At 33.4% G+C, this 17478-nt stretch overlaps 1 protein-coding gene across 1 annotated transcript in view; it reads right to left on the bottom strand.

Annotated features, from left to right (window-relative positions):
* CRIM1 (cysteine rich transmembrane BMP regulator 1) overlaps nt 1-17478 on the bottom strand; it is a 180130-nt gene that overhangs the window by 11649 nt on the left and 151003 nt on the right. Inside the window, exons 9-12 of the mRNA XM_032183698.1 lie at nt 11326-11482; nt 7613-7734; nt 2614-2823; nt 779-994 (exon numbers count right to left, since the gene is read on the bottom strand). Coding sequence (XP_032039589.1) covers nt 779-994; nt 2614-2823; nt 7613-7734; nt 11326-11482 — 705 coding nt within the window. The remainder of the gene's footprint in view (nt 1-778; nt 995-2613; nt 2824-7612; nt 7735-11325; nt 11483-17478) is intronic.

Below are 17478 nucleotides of genomic sequence, written 5' to 3'. Positions count from 1 at the left end.
TTCTCATGTAGCCAGCGAAGAAAGATCTACTTCTCCAAACTGTATTTTGAAGGTAAGCAAAATGAATGTTCACCATTAATAACAAGAAAACAATAGAAGTCACGAGAACTTTTTCACTGAAAACACATAACCAGGAAAAGATTATCTCCCAAACTAACAAAAACCCCGAGGAAGAAATAGCAAAACCTAACTTTTTAATTTAAAATTAGATGCTTAGATTTGTTTTATATAAAGACAAATATTTTCTGAGCAAGTTCACATACAGATCCTGGGTTTGCACTGCATTTCCACTGCAATAAACTCCCTCATTTGCTATGTAAAATAGGAATTCACATTTACTTATAATTGTATCTCTTTCCTCAGGGAAAAGCAAATCCTGTTACCTTCTAGACACTATGAGGCAGTCTACTGCTGGGCTGGAATGCTTTGATGTTAGTCAGTTGCCTTCAAGTCACTCTCAAATCACATCAGGTTAAGATAAAAGCAAACACAAGTACTTTTGTAACCAAATCCCACATGTCTAACCCTTAAATTATTGGATTGTGCCCTCAGAGATGATGTCCAAACTTCAGGAACATGAATAAAATATTAGGTAACTCTTGCATATAGTCAAATTTTGCAGCTGAAATGGTGACTGCGGACTTGCACTCCAAAATTCTAAAGACATGACAACACAACTGCGTACAACAACCATGTATGCACTGATACATTTAATATTCGTATCATAAATTCTAAGATCAAGAAATGACTCTGATGAAAGCTGGTTGGTAATACATACCCGGACACTGAGGACAGCAGGAGTCCTGTGTGCGGGTGGGGTTTTGACACAGAAGAGGAGGACAGACTTCAGTCTCACACAGGACTCGTCCACTGTGGCATGTACATTGTGTGCAAGAATCAATATTCCACGTCTCTCCTTCTACAAAGTATTCCCCACCAGGAGCATGACAGATTGAAGGACTGGTGAGCTCTGGCTTCTGCACAATTATTTCATCTGGAAAAAACAGAATTGGAAGATAAGCAAAAAAAATCAAGACTCAAATGAGTAAAAAATATAACCAACCTTTATTTGATTCTGTTATTATTGAAAATATTAGGATTAACAAAACTGGCTATTAATACATTCTTAATGAAGCTCTTTTGACTTTGTGTTACTTACCTGTATCTTACAGAAAATGTAAAAAAAGAACAAGAAACAATTTGGGAATCAATCTGAATAAATGCAAGTTAATATAAATCAGAGATAAGCAAGTATTCTTGACATTTCAAAAATAAATCAAACTAATCTGTAACATAGGAATGCCAAGAAACAATTGTCATTTTCTGAAAATGTATACCAACTGGACAATTTCTAAACTGCTATATATTGCATAACTGCAATCCCTGAAAGGATGGATAAGTATGCAATCAGTCTGGGATCTGGGAAGATTCAACTGTGTGCCTTAAAAATCCTAATTGATTTGTGTCTGTAACATTTGGTGCCAGATTAAAAGCAAGAATAAAGAAATCCTGGCCCTTAAAAACTTAAAAGCACTTAACGCTGCTGGAAATACATCATGAAAGAGGATTGTTCCATAAAAACAAACAAACAAACCAAAACAATGACAAAAAAAAAAAGTCTGCAGTGATAACTTCATAAAAATTGAGCCCAAGGTGAGCGAAGTGTATAGACTTTTATTTTCAGTGACTATGTCACCAAATTAATCTTAATTCCTTTCCACACAATTAATTACATTAAGTCTACAACCCTAGCTAAAGACTCATCCAGCATCTAATGTAGGCAGTTAGAGGCCATAAATTTTGGCCATGGACAACATCTGCACAGCCTGATTAAGAAGTTTCTCTTCCACATAAGGTATGAGCTTCAAAACAACAACGCAACTTTGCAATCTACTTTTTTAATAAAAGAGTCCCATATCCTTTTGAGGACTATGCTCTTACCACAGGGTGAAAATTGGATTAGAGATTGACATTTGTTGATGCAATCTAAGAACATACATCATCTTACAGCCTAAGGAGGATATACTCTTGTGTCGTATTCAGAAAGAGTATTTGGGTACTTATTTTGTCTCAAGGATTTCCTGTTCTTTCCAAAAAAATTAAAACTGTTCATAATTGCTTGAATCCTGATAGTGCTTTTTTACTATTGTTCATATCAGCATCACAAGCCTCGCTGGTCCTACCTGTAACATGACTTCCAATGAAGCCAGAGACAATATCATTATATTACAAACAAATCTATTCAGCACATAAAATATTGTAGGAATCAATCTGAAGTCAGGCGATATTACTCTTTTACTATTTCCACACTGTAATAAAGGAAAGTTCTTTCATAGATGTTTTCCATATTATCACTTCGTATTACAATTATACTGGAATGCAACATTTATTGTACTTGGCTGTCCCACCTAAAGAATAAAAATAATTTCCTCCTGCTGGTGGCATAGGAACATTCCCTCAGAACACCCAATCGTGATATTTAAGTGCTTAAGACGTCTCTTTAAATGTATACTTCATTTGTACTTAAACTGAATGAATTTTAATGTATCATAAAACACCACACACACGTGAAATGAAGCCCAATTACAAAGAATACAGAAGAGGTCACATTACCTGGACATGATGGGCAACACTGCCCTGGATGTATGGTGGGGTTGCCACAATTAGGAACAGGGCAGGTGATCAAGGCACACATTTCCCTTCCGTTGTGACAGTAACATTCCCTGCAGCCGTCATGCCAGCTCTCCTCATTTTCATGTCGGCGCCCATCCATTGACAGGCAAGAGCCTGTTTTAACTGGAGGCATAAGAGAAGCGGTTGCCTCTGCAGGACAAAAGGAAAATGTTATTTCCTAAAAAGCTTAGAAAAACATATACTGTATACCTGGTTTGCATTTATTTTTAAAGCACATATAAGTGATCAAGTGATTAATAATTCTATCATTTACACTTAGAAATAAAGTAAACTTTAGACAATGCAAAGGTATACTGAAGGGGATGGTAAGCCATAGTAGAACTTATTTCCTTGAAAAATTTGGTACTGGCTAAATAATGTAAGGGGAAAAAATGAAAGGTAGCAGAAGGAAATGGTTGAAAGCACAGTGCATATTTAAAATGAAACAGAATATTTTTGTACCTTACAGTGTATTATATTATCTATAATGTGAATACCTGATAGGTGGTAGAATATGGAAGTATTTAGAAGAGCTAAGAATGGTCCCATACATACATACATAGTGAATGTAAAAAGAAAATTACAATCAGGTTCTAATGGGATCAAGCCAAATACTAGAAATATTTCATAAAACACTACCCGCAAGAAATTATGTGTTTTAGTTACTTGTGATGTTTGGAAGATGACTGCTCTGACAATTTTATCCGTCATTCCTGGGTTTTACCGCAATGAGAATGCAGCAGTTGGAATGCTGTGGTACTTGCACGCAGCAAGAACAGACAAGCTTTCGGTCTAGGGAGGATAAAGTCTCATTTGTATCCTAAGGGGGTATTTAAGTGCTGAAAGACTCAGCCTCAGTATATTCTTTGTTAATCAGCAGAGTGAATTTAGAGCCTAATAATCCCTCACCCACATCATTATTATGATGAAGGATTTTGGATCACTTTGTCAGTGAGCTCTTTTTCAGTGGTACATCAACACTTATATATGTAAGGTTATTTGTAATAAAGATGCTTATGCATCTTTCTGTTTAAAAAAATGATGCAATATGAAAAGTAGTAGTGTTAAAGTGCATTTTTTATTAGTTTTCTTTTCTCTCTTTTTATTTATTAACATATAGGTGAGCACTTTATCTGTGATGGATCTATCAACGGTGGCCTAAGAACAACAAGCAGATGTTATGAAATGGTTTGATACACATTATCAGAATAAAAACTCGATAAACAGAAATTACATCAATACACTATTTTGTGAATTAAAAAAAAAAAAAAACAAAAACAAAAACCAAACAAAAAAAAATTAAAAAATCAAAATGGTATTGAGTAAAATACTTCTAAAAACAATTTTAATCTTATTTAGTGAACAGAAACACTATGAAAAAGTTACATATAGTTACTACACATTTATACGGTATAATACTGAATTGTATCACTGGAATACTGTCTTACATTAAAATCATTATTGATACATGTAGATCATGGATGAGAATACTCTTCCTTAATAAATATTTTAAATTTTCTGATGAACCCATCTCTTGGTTTTAATATATTCTTATGTATACTCCTAAATTTGGAAAAGCAAACCATGCATATAGGCAGATACTCAAGATTAACTCAATAAATTGAGATTTACTTAAAAATTGAAAAGTTAAAACAAAGTTGCACAAAGGAACACTTAAAGTGGAAACCAGATGTCCAAATACAGAATAGGAATAACTGCGTGGTGAGCTATGGCTGAAAATAATCTTGGAATTGTAGTAGTTTACAATTAAAATTCAGGTCAGGAATGTGACACTACTGAAAGAAAGGGAAGTTCAGCTTTAGATATCATACAGGGGTGTCATACATTTAAATGTAGCACTACTATCTCTACTATTTGGGAGGTTATGCTGATGCGAAAGTGAAATATCTAGCTCTAGAACTGCAATGAAAGATCACAAGAACTGGACTTATTTAACTGAAAATAATATTAATTAGGAGGCTCTAATTGCAAAAGCATTAAGTAATTAAGTATTGCAAAAATTCTAAAGGGAATGGTGATAATCTTGTGCTAAAATCTGCTGATTTTAGCACAAGAAGTAACCAGTTTAATTCTTTAAAAGGGAGACAGAAATATTTTAAAAAATCATTTAAAAATGCCACATATTTGTAGCCACTGAAAAGCACAATTTAGAGTTTGGTGTAGATTTTTTTTTTTCTTTTGAGATTGGAAGTTCTTAAGATATGAAACTTTAGATAAACATCTGTCAAGGATTATCCAGATGCACTTGACATTATGCAAGGGCAGAGAAATGGACTCTTGGTTTTCCAGGAGACTATCTCAGCACTGTGTTTCTATGCTTCTACTTTTTTTTAACCCTAGCATAAGTTATTTCCAGGAGCAATTACCTAAAAAGTGAAGCTATTTCACAGGCAGGTAATTTACCCATCTGTACCTCCATTCAGCAGTTATCCTTTCTTACTTTTTTTTTTTTTAATTTCCAATTAAAAATTAATAATTGGAAATTAAAAAAGAAGTCATATTTCAGCTTATAACAGTGAAATCTCTGCTCTGCATTGATGCAAGGCATACTTCATTTTTTTTCATTATTTATTTGTTGATGGAAGTCCTAAGATATACCTTCTTAAAAAGTTAAGAATGGAGTCATTACACAAAGCAGTAGGAGGATATTCAAACTTACTTGTCTATAGCCAGAAATCAAAACACACAAGCAAGAATCAAAGAAAGCAAGCATGAAAGAGCAGTTAGGATGAGAGAGAGCCTGAGTACAAACAAGAAGTTATTAAATGCGACACATGGAGCTGAGTAATGAAGGAAGTCTAAAACTAACACAAATCAAGTCAAAAATGATTGAATGTTAGATCACTGAAATGAAAAAGACATAAAACAAAAAAGAGTAGTTGTTACTTTAATAGCTAGCAATGGCAAATATTTCACAGAAAAATTAATTGATTTGTTGCATGAAAAACAAAATGTTCCTATGGCTATTTGAGACAAAGGGGAAAAACAGATGCTTTCTTCTACTTATAAAAAGAACATTAAACAGAAGTTGCTATTACTTTGATTACAAGCTATTTAATAATAGTAACTTTAAAAAAAATGGTCTCCATTATATTTAAAATCAACCACATAGATTTTTAATGGCAACTATTTTGATTTATGCATGTAGAATTCCTCTAGTAAAAAATTAAAACAAATAATAATGCTTTATGACAGCTATCATGACACTTTTTTTTGCTAGTATGAAATCAAGGAAAATATGAGAGCAACACAGATAAACTTTATGTGCAAAAGACACATAAAGAGACACATAAGAGACACTAATTTGAGTTTTAGGATACTGAGTACATAAGCTAGAAGAATTGCTACCTCATACCTTAGTCTACCTCATTTGAGTCCTCTGTAATTTGATACAGAGCAGGTAGGAACCTTAATAATCAATGAAATATAAAATCTATTAGGATTTAAAAATGAAAATATTTTAGGACATACTGTTTTGCAGTACTTTATCCTTCTAAAAGATTCAATGCTGTAAGATGATACACACAAAATACAGCATTTGCTGCCTGTAATGAACTATTTTGCCATTACATATGAGTAAGTTAAAAAAGAATATTAATAACTTCACTGAAAATGGCTTGAGACAGTAAAAGACGTATTGACTACATCGATATTGGTGCCTGCTTCACTGCTTATACAGAGGTGGAAAGGGCTAATGGCCATGGCAAAAAACAAGAAAAGCTAATCTGCTCACTTTTATGACTTCACCATTAACAAAAAAAAAAAAAAAAACAACTTGAAGATAAGTTAAAATATCCAAATTTCATTAAAAAAAACATATCAGTGTATATATAGTGTATTTCCATATATTATATATTAATATATTACTATTTATATATATATATAATGTACCTTTATACAGAGCTTATATGTTCTTTAAGTAGTCAAACCACTCACAATTAATGACAGAAGCATTCTGAGACACCTTCCCAGCAGTAAAGTACTCTGGGGTGATCCAGAAGATAACTCCTTTAAAGCTCAGGGGTCAAAACAGTTTCAGAGAACATCTGTGTAAACTGATGATTCTGATGCCCCTCATAATCTAGGTGAATCTATATTGATATCCTTCCAGCCTGGCCACTGCAGACACCTGACTCTCTGTTTTACAGAGGGTAAAGAAGAAATCACACATAATCTGAAAAATATCTCCAACTTGTTGGTCTTACAGTAGAATGGGCCTATCTCTGTGACTGGAATATGCAACAGTGTATTTTGTGCAGACAAACACAAACTATTTCACTGGTAAACTTCTCCCAGTAGCTGTTCAAACCACTTTTGGCACTGCATTTCACAGAGAATGTGTTACTGAACTGCTTTGCTTTATGCTATAGACCCTGGAGTTCCCCCTAGCACACTTTCTATTATTTTTATAGTAAACCTATTAGATCTATTTTATTGTTAAGAGAACAAGGCATGCATACATTTTTGTTTTTACACATAAACAGAATACCTCCTAGGGACACCATGATTATTATTTTTTTTAAACAAAGGAGCAGCACACTCAATTATCTCCACTAAAGACAGAAACTGCAAGAACAGAAACCAGAGGAAAAGCACTTTTGGGAAAATTTCAGAAATTTCAGAAGTTCTTAAATTAGACTGTTAGAATTTTACATGGATTTATGGTACATATCTTTTATTAGGATAACCTCCCAGACAATGAGCAAAGCAACTTTCAGACTTGCTTATCCTTGAGCAGACTGACCAACACATACTACTTTGAGCAGTGGCTCCTTTGAAGAAAGTTGAATAATCTCCTCCACCAGTTACCATATTTCAATTCTTACAAATTCTGTGGAGTATTCCTTTTCTTTTGCTCTGGCTTCCAACAGCTTTGAAAACAAGTTGTAATTATAGATGGCAATGCATTCACACCTACCTCTGCACTTGCAGATAACACACCCATGGTTGTTCTGCTGGAAGCCCATTGGGCAGATTTTACCACAAGGCATTTCTGGGCATTTCTTACACCGACAGATTTCACAGCCATGCTTGTTCTTCCTAGACGGTGGAATTAATTTGTAAAAGGTCAGCAGGACATTTTACATGTCTAAATGTCATGATTAAAATAAAAGCAAACTCTAAAGAATTGTCTGAACAAGAAGAGAAAATTGTCTTTAACATTCACATTTATGTTCAGTGAGGTATGCAGGTCTCCATTCCCTGCATGTTCCCCATTCCCCATGCAGGTGGCAAAAGATCTGCATTTTGTATTTTCAAGCCATGGCAGATAATGAAGATGTATGTGCTTATGACTGCTACTGATGATCTTTTTTTTTTTTTTTCTTCCCCATGGGAAAAGTAGAAATAATTTCTAAAAATGTGAAGAAGTTGGAGAGGCAAGTGGGATTACGTTAAATCACTATGTTTTTATAAAAGAAATTATTGGTAACTTTTTCTCCATCAGTAGGTAACATATAGTAGATTTCCACTCCTGCATCTTAAAACTGAAGATAATTCTGAAAAGGTTAACATTTAATGCTAGAAAAATAAACATGACTACTTCTGATTTTCCACCCCCAGTACAGTTTAAAAAAGAAAAAAAAATCAACACACTTTTTTATTTAGTCTTGAATTAGAGACCAAAGATTTAAATTCAATTAGAGACTTGTCTTCTATTAAGACCCATGCTTTCGATGGTTAGAACAAGCCTGGAAGTTAAATATTTTAGAAAAGAAATTGGCATGGTAGCAATAAAGAACAGAATGAATGTATTATATAACTGCAAGTCTAAATCATTTTAGCACTGAAGTGAGATTTGAAGTGAAATGATCTTAAAATACAATTTTTACAAAATTTTAGCTCTTTATGCTACAAAATATTACATACATGGTTTTCTTTAAATATTACTCATTTCATTAACATCAGTGCCATTATTCATATATTTTGTAGACAATGACAAGTTTAGGGTGGCCGTATCCTTTCTTTTTTTTTTTCCTTTTCTTTTTAATAAAAAAGTACAATAGTATTACTAAAAACTTAACGTTTAAACATAGCAACCAAGCATTGTGTATAATTAAATTGCATTTTCTATCTAAAACCAGAATTTCAATTGAAGAGGATTTTCAAATTAACTTCAGAAAACTTTGAGTTCAGTTTCTTTCATGCGTACAAAAATGCAGGTGAAAAACCATCCTCAAAACAGGATTTTGAAATCACTAGCATCAGCTTGAAAACAGTTTACTTTTAAGGCCTCTTTGTCTTACTCCTAGCTTCCATTCTGTGCCTATTAATATTTGCAGTGCCTTCTAAAATTATTTTGCCAGATAGTTCAGAGAGATTTACTAATATAACAATTTTATGTATATTTCAGTTAAAAAACGAGGAAAGAAGTATGCATTTCAGATTACTGAAGTACAGAAAGCACACAGAAATTTTCCTCTGCAGGTCAATATATTAAGTCAGTAATAAAAACACAGTAAAAATTACTGCTCTTTATTGCAAGCAGCATAATTCTGTGAGACACATAACATTATTTTTATGATGCCTTTTATTTGAAGCTGAACCATGTAGTGCCAGTCCATGGAGCAGTCATGAAGGGCATGACATTTGTTTCTGATCTCAAACAAAGCTTGCAGTTGCAGACACCTTCTCTAACCAGCCAAATAATATCATATATAGCACAGTATCAATATCTTAAAATTGAGGGCCTTGTGCAGTATCAGGATCATATATCATTCTCTGCTTGCTAGTATAGATCACAGTTCAACACAGATCATTAAGGTTTCCAGTATGTTCCATTTAAAGTTATAAAAATACTGTCCAGTTTGCTTTAAACAAAAAATACAGTTTATATAACGAAACCAGACAAACTTACTCAGTATGTAAAAGTATTTCTTCTCAAATTAATTTTACTGGGAAAAGTATTCTACAATAAAATTGAAGAATACAACAGTAAACTTAATACCTTCACGTAAACACAATACATTAATCGTAAATGACTCTGATAAGTATAGTTCAGAACAATACTTATCAGCAGTAGAAAATCATTTTTAACACTTCAATGTGACTTCTGGGTTGAGGCTTCCAGTGAGGAACATAGTTGGAAGGAAAGAACATTTAGACCTTGGTTCATGAATATATTCAAACTGTTTGTGTATGAGCCTAAAAAGCAAATGGCAATAGACACTAAAGAGACCTTATCTAATGGTTGTCTCATATTATATTTTTTGAATAGACTAAAGTAAATGGCCTTGAAAATAATAATTTATTCATACACTTGCACTACTAAAATTAAAAAAAAAGCTTTTCCTGTTCCAAGCTGAATGTTATTCAATTGCAGTGAGTAAAAAGTTTTAAAATACGAATATAAAAGAGAAATAAATGTTAAGATATCCATTCTTTTCAAAATAAAGGCATTATCAAATCAATCAGACTATCAATATTAGCCTCATCACTCTTAAGACGGTTTGCAAAAAAAAAAAGTTCTATTACTGAAGCAGGGGCAAGCCTGATTCTGTATCTCAGGTAACAGATATAGGATTCTGCTAAATGGTATTTATTTTCTTTGTTTTACTACACTGCTATTCTGAAGATATTTTCAAATTATGCTAGGGATGCCTCAAGGATACATTTGAGCATCCTTTCTAATGTAGTTTCCTCTGAACTTCATTAAAGCTGTGTACTAAGAGGAGGACACAGCACATTATAGATTACCATTACAAATAAAAAATCTATAGCTTTTATGAATGAATGTCAAACATAACTCTGAAGTGAATCATAAATTCATAAAAATGCATAAATTCACATAGTAGTATGTGAATAACACTTTGAGTTACTATGTTAGGAAACTTCAATACAAAGCTTAAGACAACAAATTATATATGAATATACTTTGAAGCTCAGCTATTATGAGTTAGAAATTAAACTTATGAAAAAGCATGCAGTAACATGGAACTGATCCGTCAAAAATGAAGTATTTTGGTAAAATATATATAGAAGCCACCAAGCTGATTTCAAATATATTTCTGTGACAAAAAATTTGCCCCATTTTTGTCACCTGTTCCAGAAGTAAAGAAATACAGGAAACACTCCCTTTTCTGGATAAAGAACTCTAGCAGCCATATGGGTTTTGAGTTCATTTACAAAAACTTAGATAAGAGATACACTACTGTTCTTCACAAATCCTGTGAAGTGACTATCAGAAAAGAAACAACAATAAAACTAGTCCACCGTTAACATTAAAAAAACACCTTGAAACATTGTAAAATCAAGTGAAGAAAATCAATGGGATATAAAATGAAAGGCTGTCACAACAAAACATACCAACAGAATTTCAAAAAGCTGCATGCAGGAGACGTCTCTTTTAAGTAGCTTTTTCATCTTGTTCAACAAACATTCTTCAAACAAATTTAAGCACTGTTTTGCTTCCATAATCTGATCCTGTTTGTAATCTAGTTGCTATTAATTTGTTGATCAAAATCTATTTCCATAAATTCAGTGCTAACATTTCACATCAAGTACTGACATTTCTACTTTCACACATTTTCCTCAATTTTGGATGAAGTAAACACAACTCCATATTCCTAGATTTTGCATACTTTCAATATGCATGGAGATTATTAAATATGCATTCAAAATAAGAATACGTACAAGTATCCAAAGGGACAGTACTTGTCACATACAATGGGTTTGCATTTCTTAGGCCGTGGGCGGCACTGACAGATCTCACAGTTGTGGGCATCAGTCTGGAACCCAAAGGAACAGTCCAGGGAGCAGCCTGATATGAGGCCGGTACACAGCTCCTCTCCTGTGGAGAACACAGAGATGATCACAAAATGAATGCCATTTATACCAGACAAATGCATCTTTGGCAGGCTAAACCTTCTGTTCCTCTTTTCTCATAACTTTTTATTACTGCTAATCATTACCTTCTGACTGACCTAAAATATTTGACTGAGTTCTACAGTACCAACCCAAACCATGTGAGCAGATATATTGAGATGTCTTCAGTCCCACTCAAGAACTTGGAAAGTATAATCTGATGCCTTATTCTAATTTGATTTTGTGAATTTATGCACATCCAACCAATACCTGTGACCATAAGCTTTTAATAAAGCATTTAAAATAACATATACTTTTGACACATTATATGAATTTAATAGGTTTCTTTTCAATATAGAACATCTTTTATTTCTACTCTCCTTATTTTAACTAGAATTGAAAGCCTGGAATATCTTAACCATTATTCCGTACTTAGAATGTTTGCTGTCACCTGTTTTGTGACTAATACTTTTTTTTTTGAAAATATAACTTCAATACCAGTTATAAAAGAGGTGATCTAAGCTTAGAGATGTTAGTCTGAAAGACCTGCTTCCTGAAATCCACCACCATGTTTTGTTAGCTTGTATGGCAGGGAGGGAGATGCTGGATTTTCATTTTATCCATTACAGAGATACATAATGGTCATTATGTTCACTTTCACTGGTGTTTAGTTTAGTCTTACTGAGAATTGTTAGTTTCTTTTTGTTCTTTGTGAAAGAAAAAGTTCTGGAAAAATCACTCAACACACTTAGTTGTCAGACTTAACCAAATGTAGCCAAGTGTTTCATAATTTGTTCTACCAGGTTAATGTTCATTTGGTAAAGAAGGCATGGAATATATCAAAAAATAAAAAAATAAACTCGGTTATAACATCTGATCTGGTATAAATTATCACATCATCTACTAATGCTCAGAACTGACCGGTGAATAATTCTGGAACTGCACAGGTTGCATTGATTCATTTTCTTAAGTGTACTTTGCCACAGATGAAGTGTTTAGGTGGCTGTGTATATCATCAGGCTCATGGAATATAGGTCAAGGAACAATAAGGTACAAATGCAAGGGGATTGGAGAAATGGGTAGGCTTCTCAAAAAGAAAAAAAAAAAAAAAGGAAGAGCTAGAAATAGAAAAATAAATTCAAAGAAGTAGAAACAACAAGAACATTTTTTTTTTTAATATTCCTTTATTTTGTGTCCAGATTTGTGTTAAGTGCGGTTCACTATCAAAGTGTGGTTCCCAGGTTTGAGTATGAAGTAAAGATAGCAAAATTATGAATGTTGTGAAAATCATAAATGTTGTGAAAATCATAAAGTAGATTCTGGTCTGCTTTCTGACTTCACATCTAACCATTTACATTTCTTTTACTGACACATTTTTAAAAACATGAAAATTACATGCAGTCTCAAACTGAAGTACCATCTGGTACACATACACACTATGTCTGATGCATAGGTCTCCTGAAAACCCTAGTCCACAGCTTTAAACATGTTATTTTTCCAGAAAACAGAGCAAACCTGTCAATTTTACAGAAGTAAAGTTTAGCTGTAAAGGAAAGAAAGAAAAAAAAAAAAAAAAAAGAGGAAAAAAAGATGCCAGGCATAAAAATCCAAATGTAAATAAAATTCAGTGCATGTAACTGTCACCCTGACAATATCTCTATAGCCTTAGCTATATATTTAAATTCATTGTTAATAAAATAATCACAAGTTCATTAAGAAGACAAGTAAAAACAGATTTCCTACCAAGATTTTGCATTTCAAACAAGAAATACTAAAGAATAAAAAGAACTGTTTCATGAATGTCAATTGCAATCATCTAAGGACACTTATTATTGAAATATATTAGGAGGTTATTTGTTAGGGAAGCTTTTTCCAACTTTGCTTAAATAAATTTCATCTGGAATCTGAATCCCAAATTATGGAACATATTTGCAGAAAAAAGATCTAGCCCTAAATGGGCTAATAACTGCTTCAAGAGCATATCCGAAGCAAGCAGTCTGAAGGAGAGGAAACACTTCAAAGAAGCTAATGCAGAAGGAAGACTGCCTTGCAGAGTTCCGGAAAGCTGCATTATGTGCTTACATGTTACTGTAACTCCAACAGCATAGACAAGCTTCTTGATTACAGAATAAACCATCCTTCTTTCTCTGAATGATTAGTTATGAAAACATCACCTAGGAAACTAAACTAATGGTTAGACTGGGGGTGGAAGACTAGAACAGAAATGAAATGATGAGTAGGAAACTGATTAAAGAGAAGGCACCTCTCATTATGCTGCCTAGAGAAATATGTGACTGCAGAGTAGAGCTCTGCTTGAGAAGTAGAAACACAGTCATTGATTTTTCTTAGGAAATGTGAAATGCCAGTGGGGTAATATCTCTACAGAAAACAATCCTACACAACGCAATAGGGGGGCTAAGGGTGATAAAATAATAATAGCAGGATGAAAGGTAATACTGAAAACGTATACAGTTACTCTCCCCACTGAACAAGAACTAAAGCACTAAACAAGAATTTGTGCTGTAAGCTGAGAGTTCAGACACTGGAGATTGGTTGATCTCAGAAGGATGCTGACATGATATGACCTTAGAGAGAGATGAATGTATTCCTGAACATCTCAGACTAAATATGACTGTAATATAACTAATATATAACTATATATAACTATAACATAATGGTACTTTTAACATAAATATACACACACACATATAATGTGAGGACTGGCTTTAGCTGAAATATAAAAAAAAATATGAAAAAAAAAATCAAAAATTCTGAGAAAATGTCAACTGAATCACTTACAGCAAAGGCTAGCACAATAGAAAAGGTATCCTCATCAAACAATATCAAAATAACCTGCTGCTAGGAATGAACATGCACTTGAGGACACACATGCACTGAATGCTTATAGTAGTGAATCCAGCCAATAAAAGTCCATGCAATGATTGCAAAAACAGCAGCAAAGTCAATTGCCTATGTTCTATGTTTCTAGTCAGTTTTTACTAGACCTCACAGTATATTGTCAAAAGGTATTGCTTATAGACTTTGACCCTTTCAAACACTGCAATTCTAACAAAAACTCTCATTTGTAAATAATGTAATATTTGTAGATAGTTAAATGTATTATATGCTGACATGGATATGGGAATTTCAAATTACTAGATTCATTTGGATCAATTTAAGATGCTGCTAGAAAAAAATAGGAAGGGAAAGAATAGCTGAAGATGAACCAATCTTCCAGAAAGATCTGAGGATTATTAATGAAGAAACAGAAATACTAGCACCAGTTTCTAGGTCCAGTCACTACTGCCAATAAACTCCTTTTAATGTATTAGTTTCTTCCCCTTTTCTTCACCCACTACCAAACATGGTTTCATACACACAGACAGTAATAAAACAAATATTAGAGTTTCAGAAGAGCATGATGCTGTTTAAGGAGAATCTGATTGGGATCTGTGGGATGGGACAAGACTGTCAGAAGAAGAAAATCTTGTCTTAGAAACAGGTGATGAGACTCTTCACAGTGTACTGCATGCAAAAGAAATGGTCTTTTCTTCTAAGTATCTTATTCTCAATACTAAAAACAACTCGTCTAAAATGTTTGTCCAACACTGTAAGACCTAGTCACATGCTGCCAAAGGAAAGACAGGTAGGTATGAAAATCAAAGCGTAAGAGAGGTTGATATACCGTTGTCACATACAGCTAACACTCTGCAAACAAGATAACAAAAATTCTGTACCAGGATATGTAATGCTATCAATCTTTGTATTTGTGAAGATTCACTCAGAACCCAGATATTTCAGATACACCGCAATCTCTCCTTCTCGGATATGAGACCTCAGAAGCAGCATATCTCAAAATGAATCACAATTCTTTGGCCTAATTTCAAACCATCTGATGCATGATGTATTCCTGAGTTCATAGTACTCACATCCCCACTTTGCATGAGCCTAAGAATATTTGGAATATTATAAAAAACTTCTCAAAAATCAAACTGTTATGTAGACCAAATTTAATTTCATGAATTACATGTTTGGGTCTAAAAATGGTCTTTCATTTGAACGTCTAACAGCTTGACTGTAATTCCAGCTAATTCTTATTTCAAAACAGACTTCTCAGTTTCTTTCTTCTAACATATAAGTGGCACATAAAAAAATCTAAGCTCTAAAACTAAGATATTAATTTTTCTCCAATTTATTATTTCACATATGGACACTGAAAATCTTACTCTGAAGACTGAAAGTCACCTTAGTCTAAAACTTTTGAAAATGCATTCCAGAGATGCATAGCCTTTTGAAATACTTTTAGTTTTTAACCCCCTAGTTCACAGAGAAGAGAAAATAACTGCTGGGAAATATTAATAGATATTTGACAGAAATTATGTCAGTATTTGAACTTGCCTTAGGTCAGTGTCCTTTTTTTTTTTTTTTTTTTTTTTTTTTTTTTTTTTTTTTAATGGCTACAGAAAGCTATCTACATACCTTTACCATCATTATTTTCTTGACGCTGAGGCTAGATCATACCAGGAGAACTGTTTCACAGTACCTTTATAATTAAGCACTCCTCAGCCGTCCTCTTGGTGTGGATTGCTACTGCTGGTTAATCTTCAGGGGTGGGGATCTGGGGAGGCAAATTTATGAAGGAGAAAACTAGGTTACTTATCAGTAACTGGAATTCTCTGAATATATTGCCTCCACAGATCCACACTAACCCTCCCTCCTTTCTTTAGAATTAAATCATGATTCACAATAGCTGGATAAAAATGAAGGGACTGGGCACTGTGATGCTAGAAAAAAAATACCTCATGAGTCCACTGAGGCAAATTACCCACTTGGATACCTACTCTAAACAAGTCTAGGATTCACACACAACACATGAATTCATGAAAATGGGTTTGTAGCAGTGACATCTCAAAGGTGGAATTACTGGAAAATGATTAAGCTTCCACAACCCTTTGAGCAGCATGGTTTTTTTCCTTCCACAAGTCAAGAGAATTTCTTATCTGCTTTTATTGCATTAAATATATTGTACACATTACTAAAACCAATACATTGTTGTAATCTCTAGAGATCCCCAGCAAAGTCTTTTATACTAGCGAGAAGACAGTAATATTTATTTGGCATAAGTTGTTCATCATAATTGCACCTTCTTCAGGGAGTACTTCCACTATCTTTCACATGTGCACTCACAGTTAGGATTTCAATACTAACTATTTCAATACTAACTAAAGGACTATGTGCCTTTTTTTCTGATTTAAGTGGTAATTATTATTATTATTTTTTTTTAAGAAACATGCTCTGTCCCTGATTTTCTTTGGCTGTATTTCACTAACTGATGTCTAATAGATATTCGCTTTCATGTCATTACAGGAGGGTAATCGAACAACCTTTTTCTGCCAGGTCAACTCTATTATTCAAAAATCCAACATACTCTCTCCTTGCACTAAGGAAGTCTAATGGACTTCCCCCCCCCCCCCCAGAATTTGTTGTTAAATGTGACAATGGGAGAACATTCTTACTAAAATAGAAGAATGTTACTTCATTCATATTTTACTTTTCTATTTTCAAGAACTTTACATTGTCTGAAGCTTTCATTTGTGTGACTGATGTGTGACTACTTGTCTCACCTTATGTCAATATCCAAATAAATATAAATTATATATCCATTATTTAAATGGACAAAATTAACACTGAGAGAGCTTCAAAGTGCTCAGAATGCGTCTCTGAATAAGGTGAATAAGGTGTTTTGTTGTTGTTTTTATTTTTATTTTTTTACATAAACAGACTAAAGGAAGCAAATATTCAAATTTTGGCTAGGAAGAGTGGGTTAAGAAAAATTATCCAAAATTCTGTAACTACTGAATGGTGAACACAGAAGAGACAAATTGAGATATATTCTCCCATTGTAGCCCCTGCAAAAATTTCCTAATTTTTTCCCTCATCAGCACACCATACATTTTTTAAAAGCTTTAACACTGCGGTTTA

This window comes from Aythya fuligula, chromosome 3, assembly GCF_009819795.1.
Source record: "Aythya fuligula isolate bAytFul2 chromosome 3, bAytFul2.pri, whole genome shotgun sequence".
Classification (NCBI taxonomy): domain Eukaryota; kingdom Metazoa; phylum Chordata; class Aves; order Anseriformes; family Anatidae; genus Aythya; species Aythya fuligula.
This window is presented reverse-complemented; position numbering and strand designations above follow the sequence as displayed.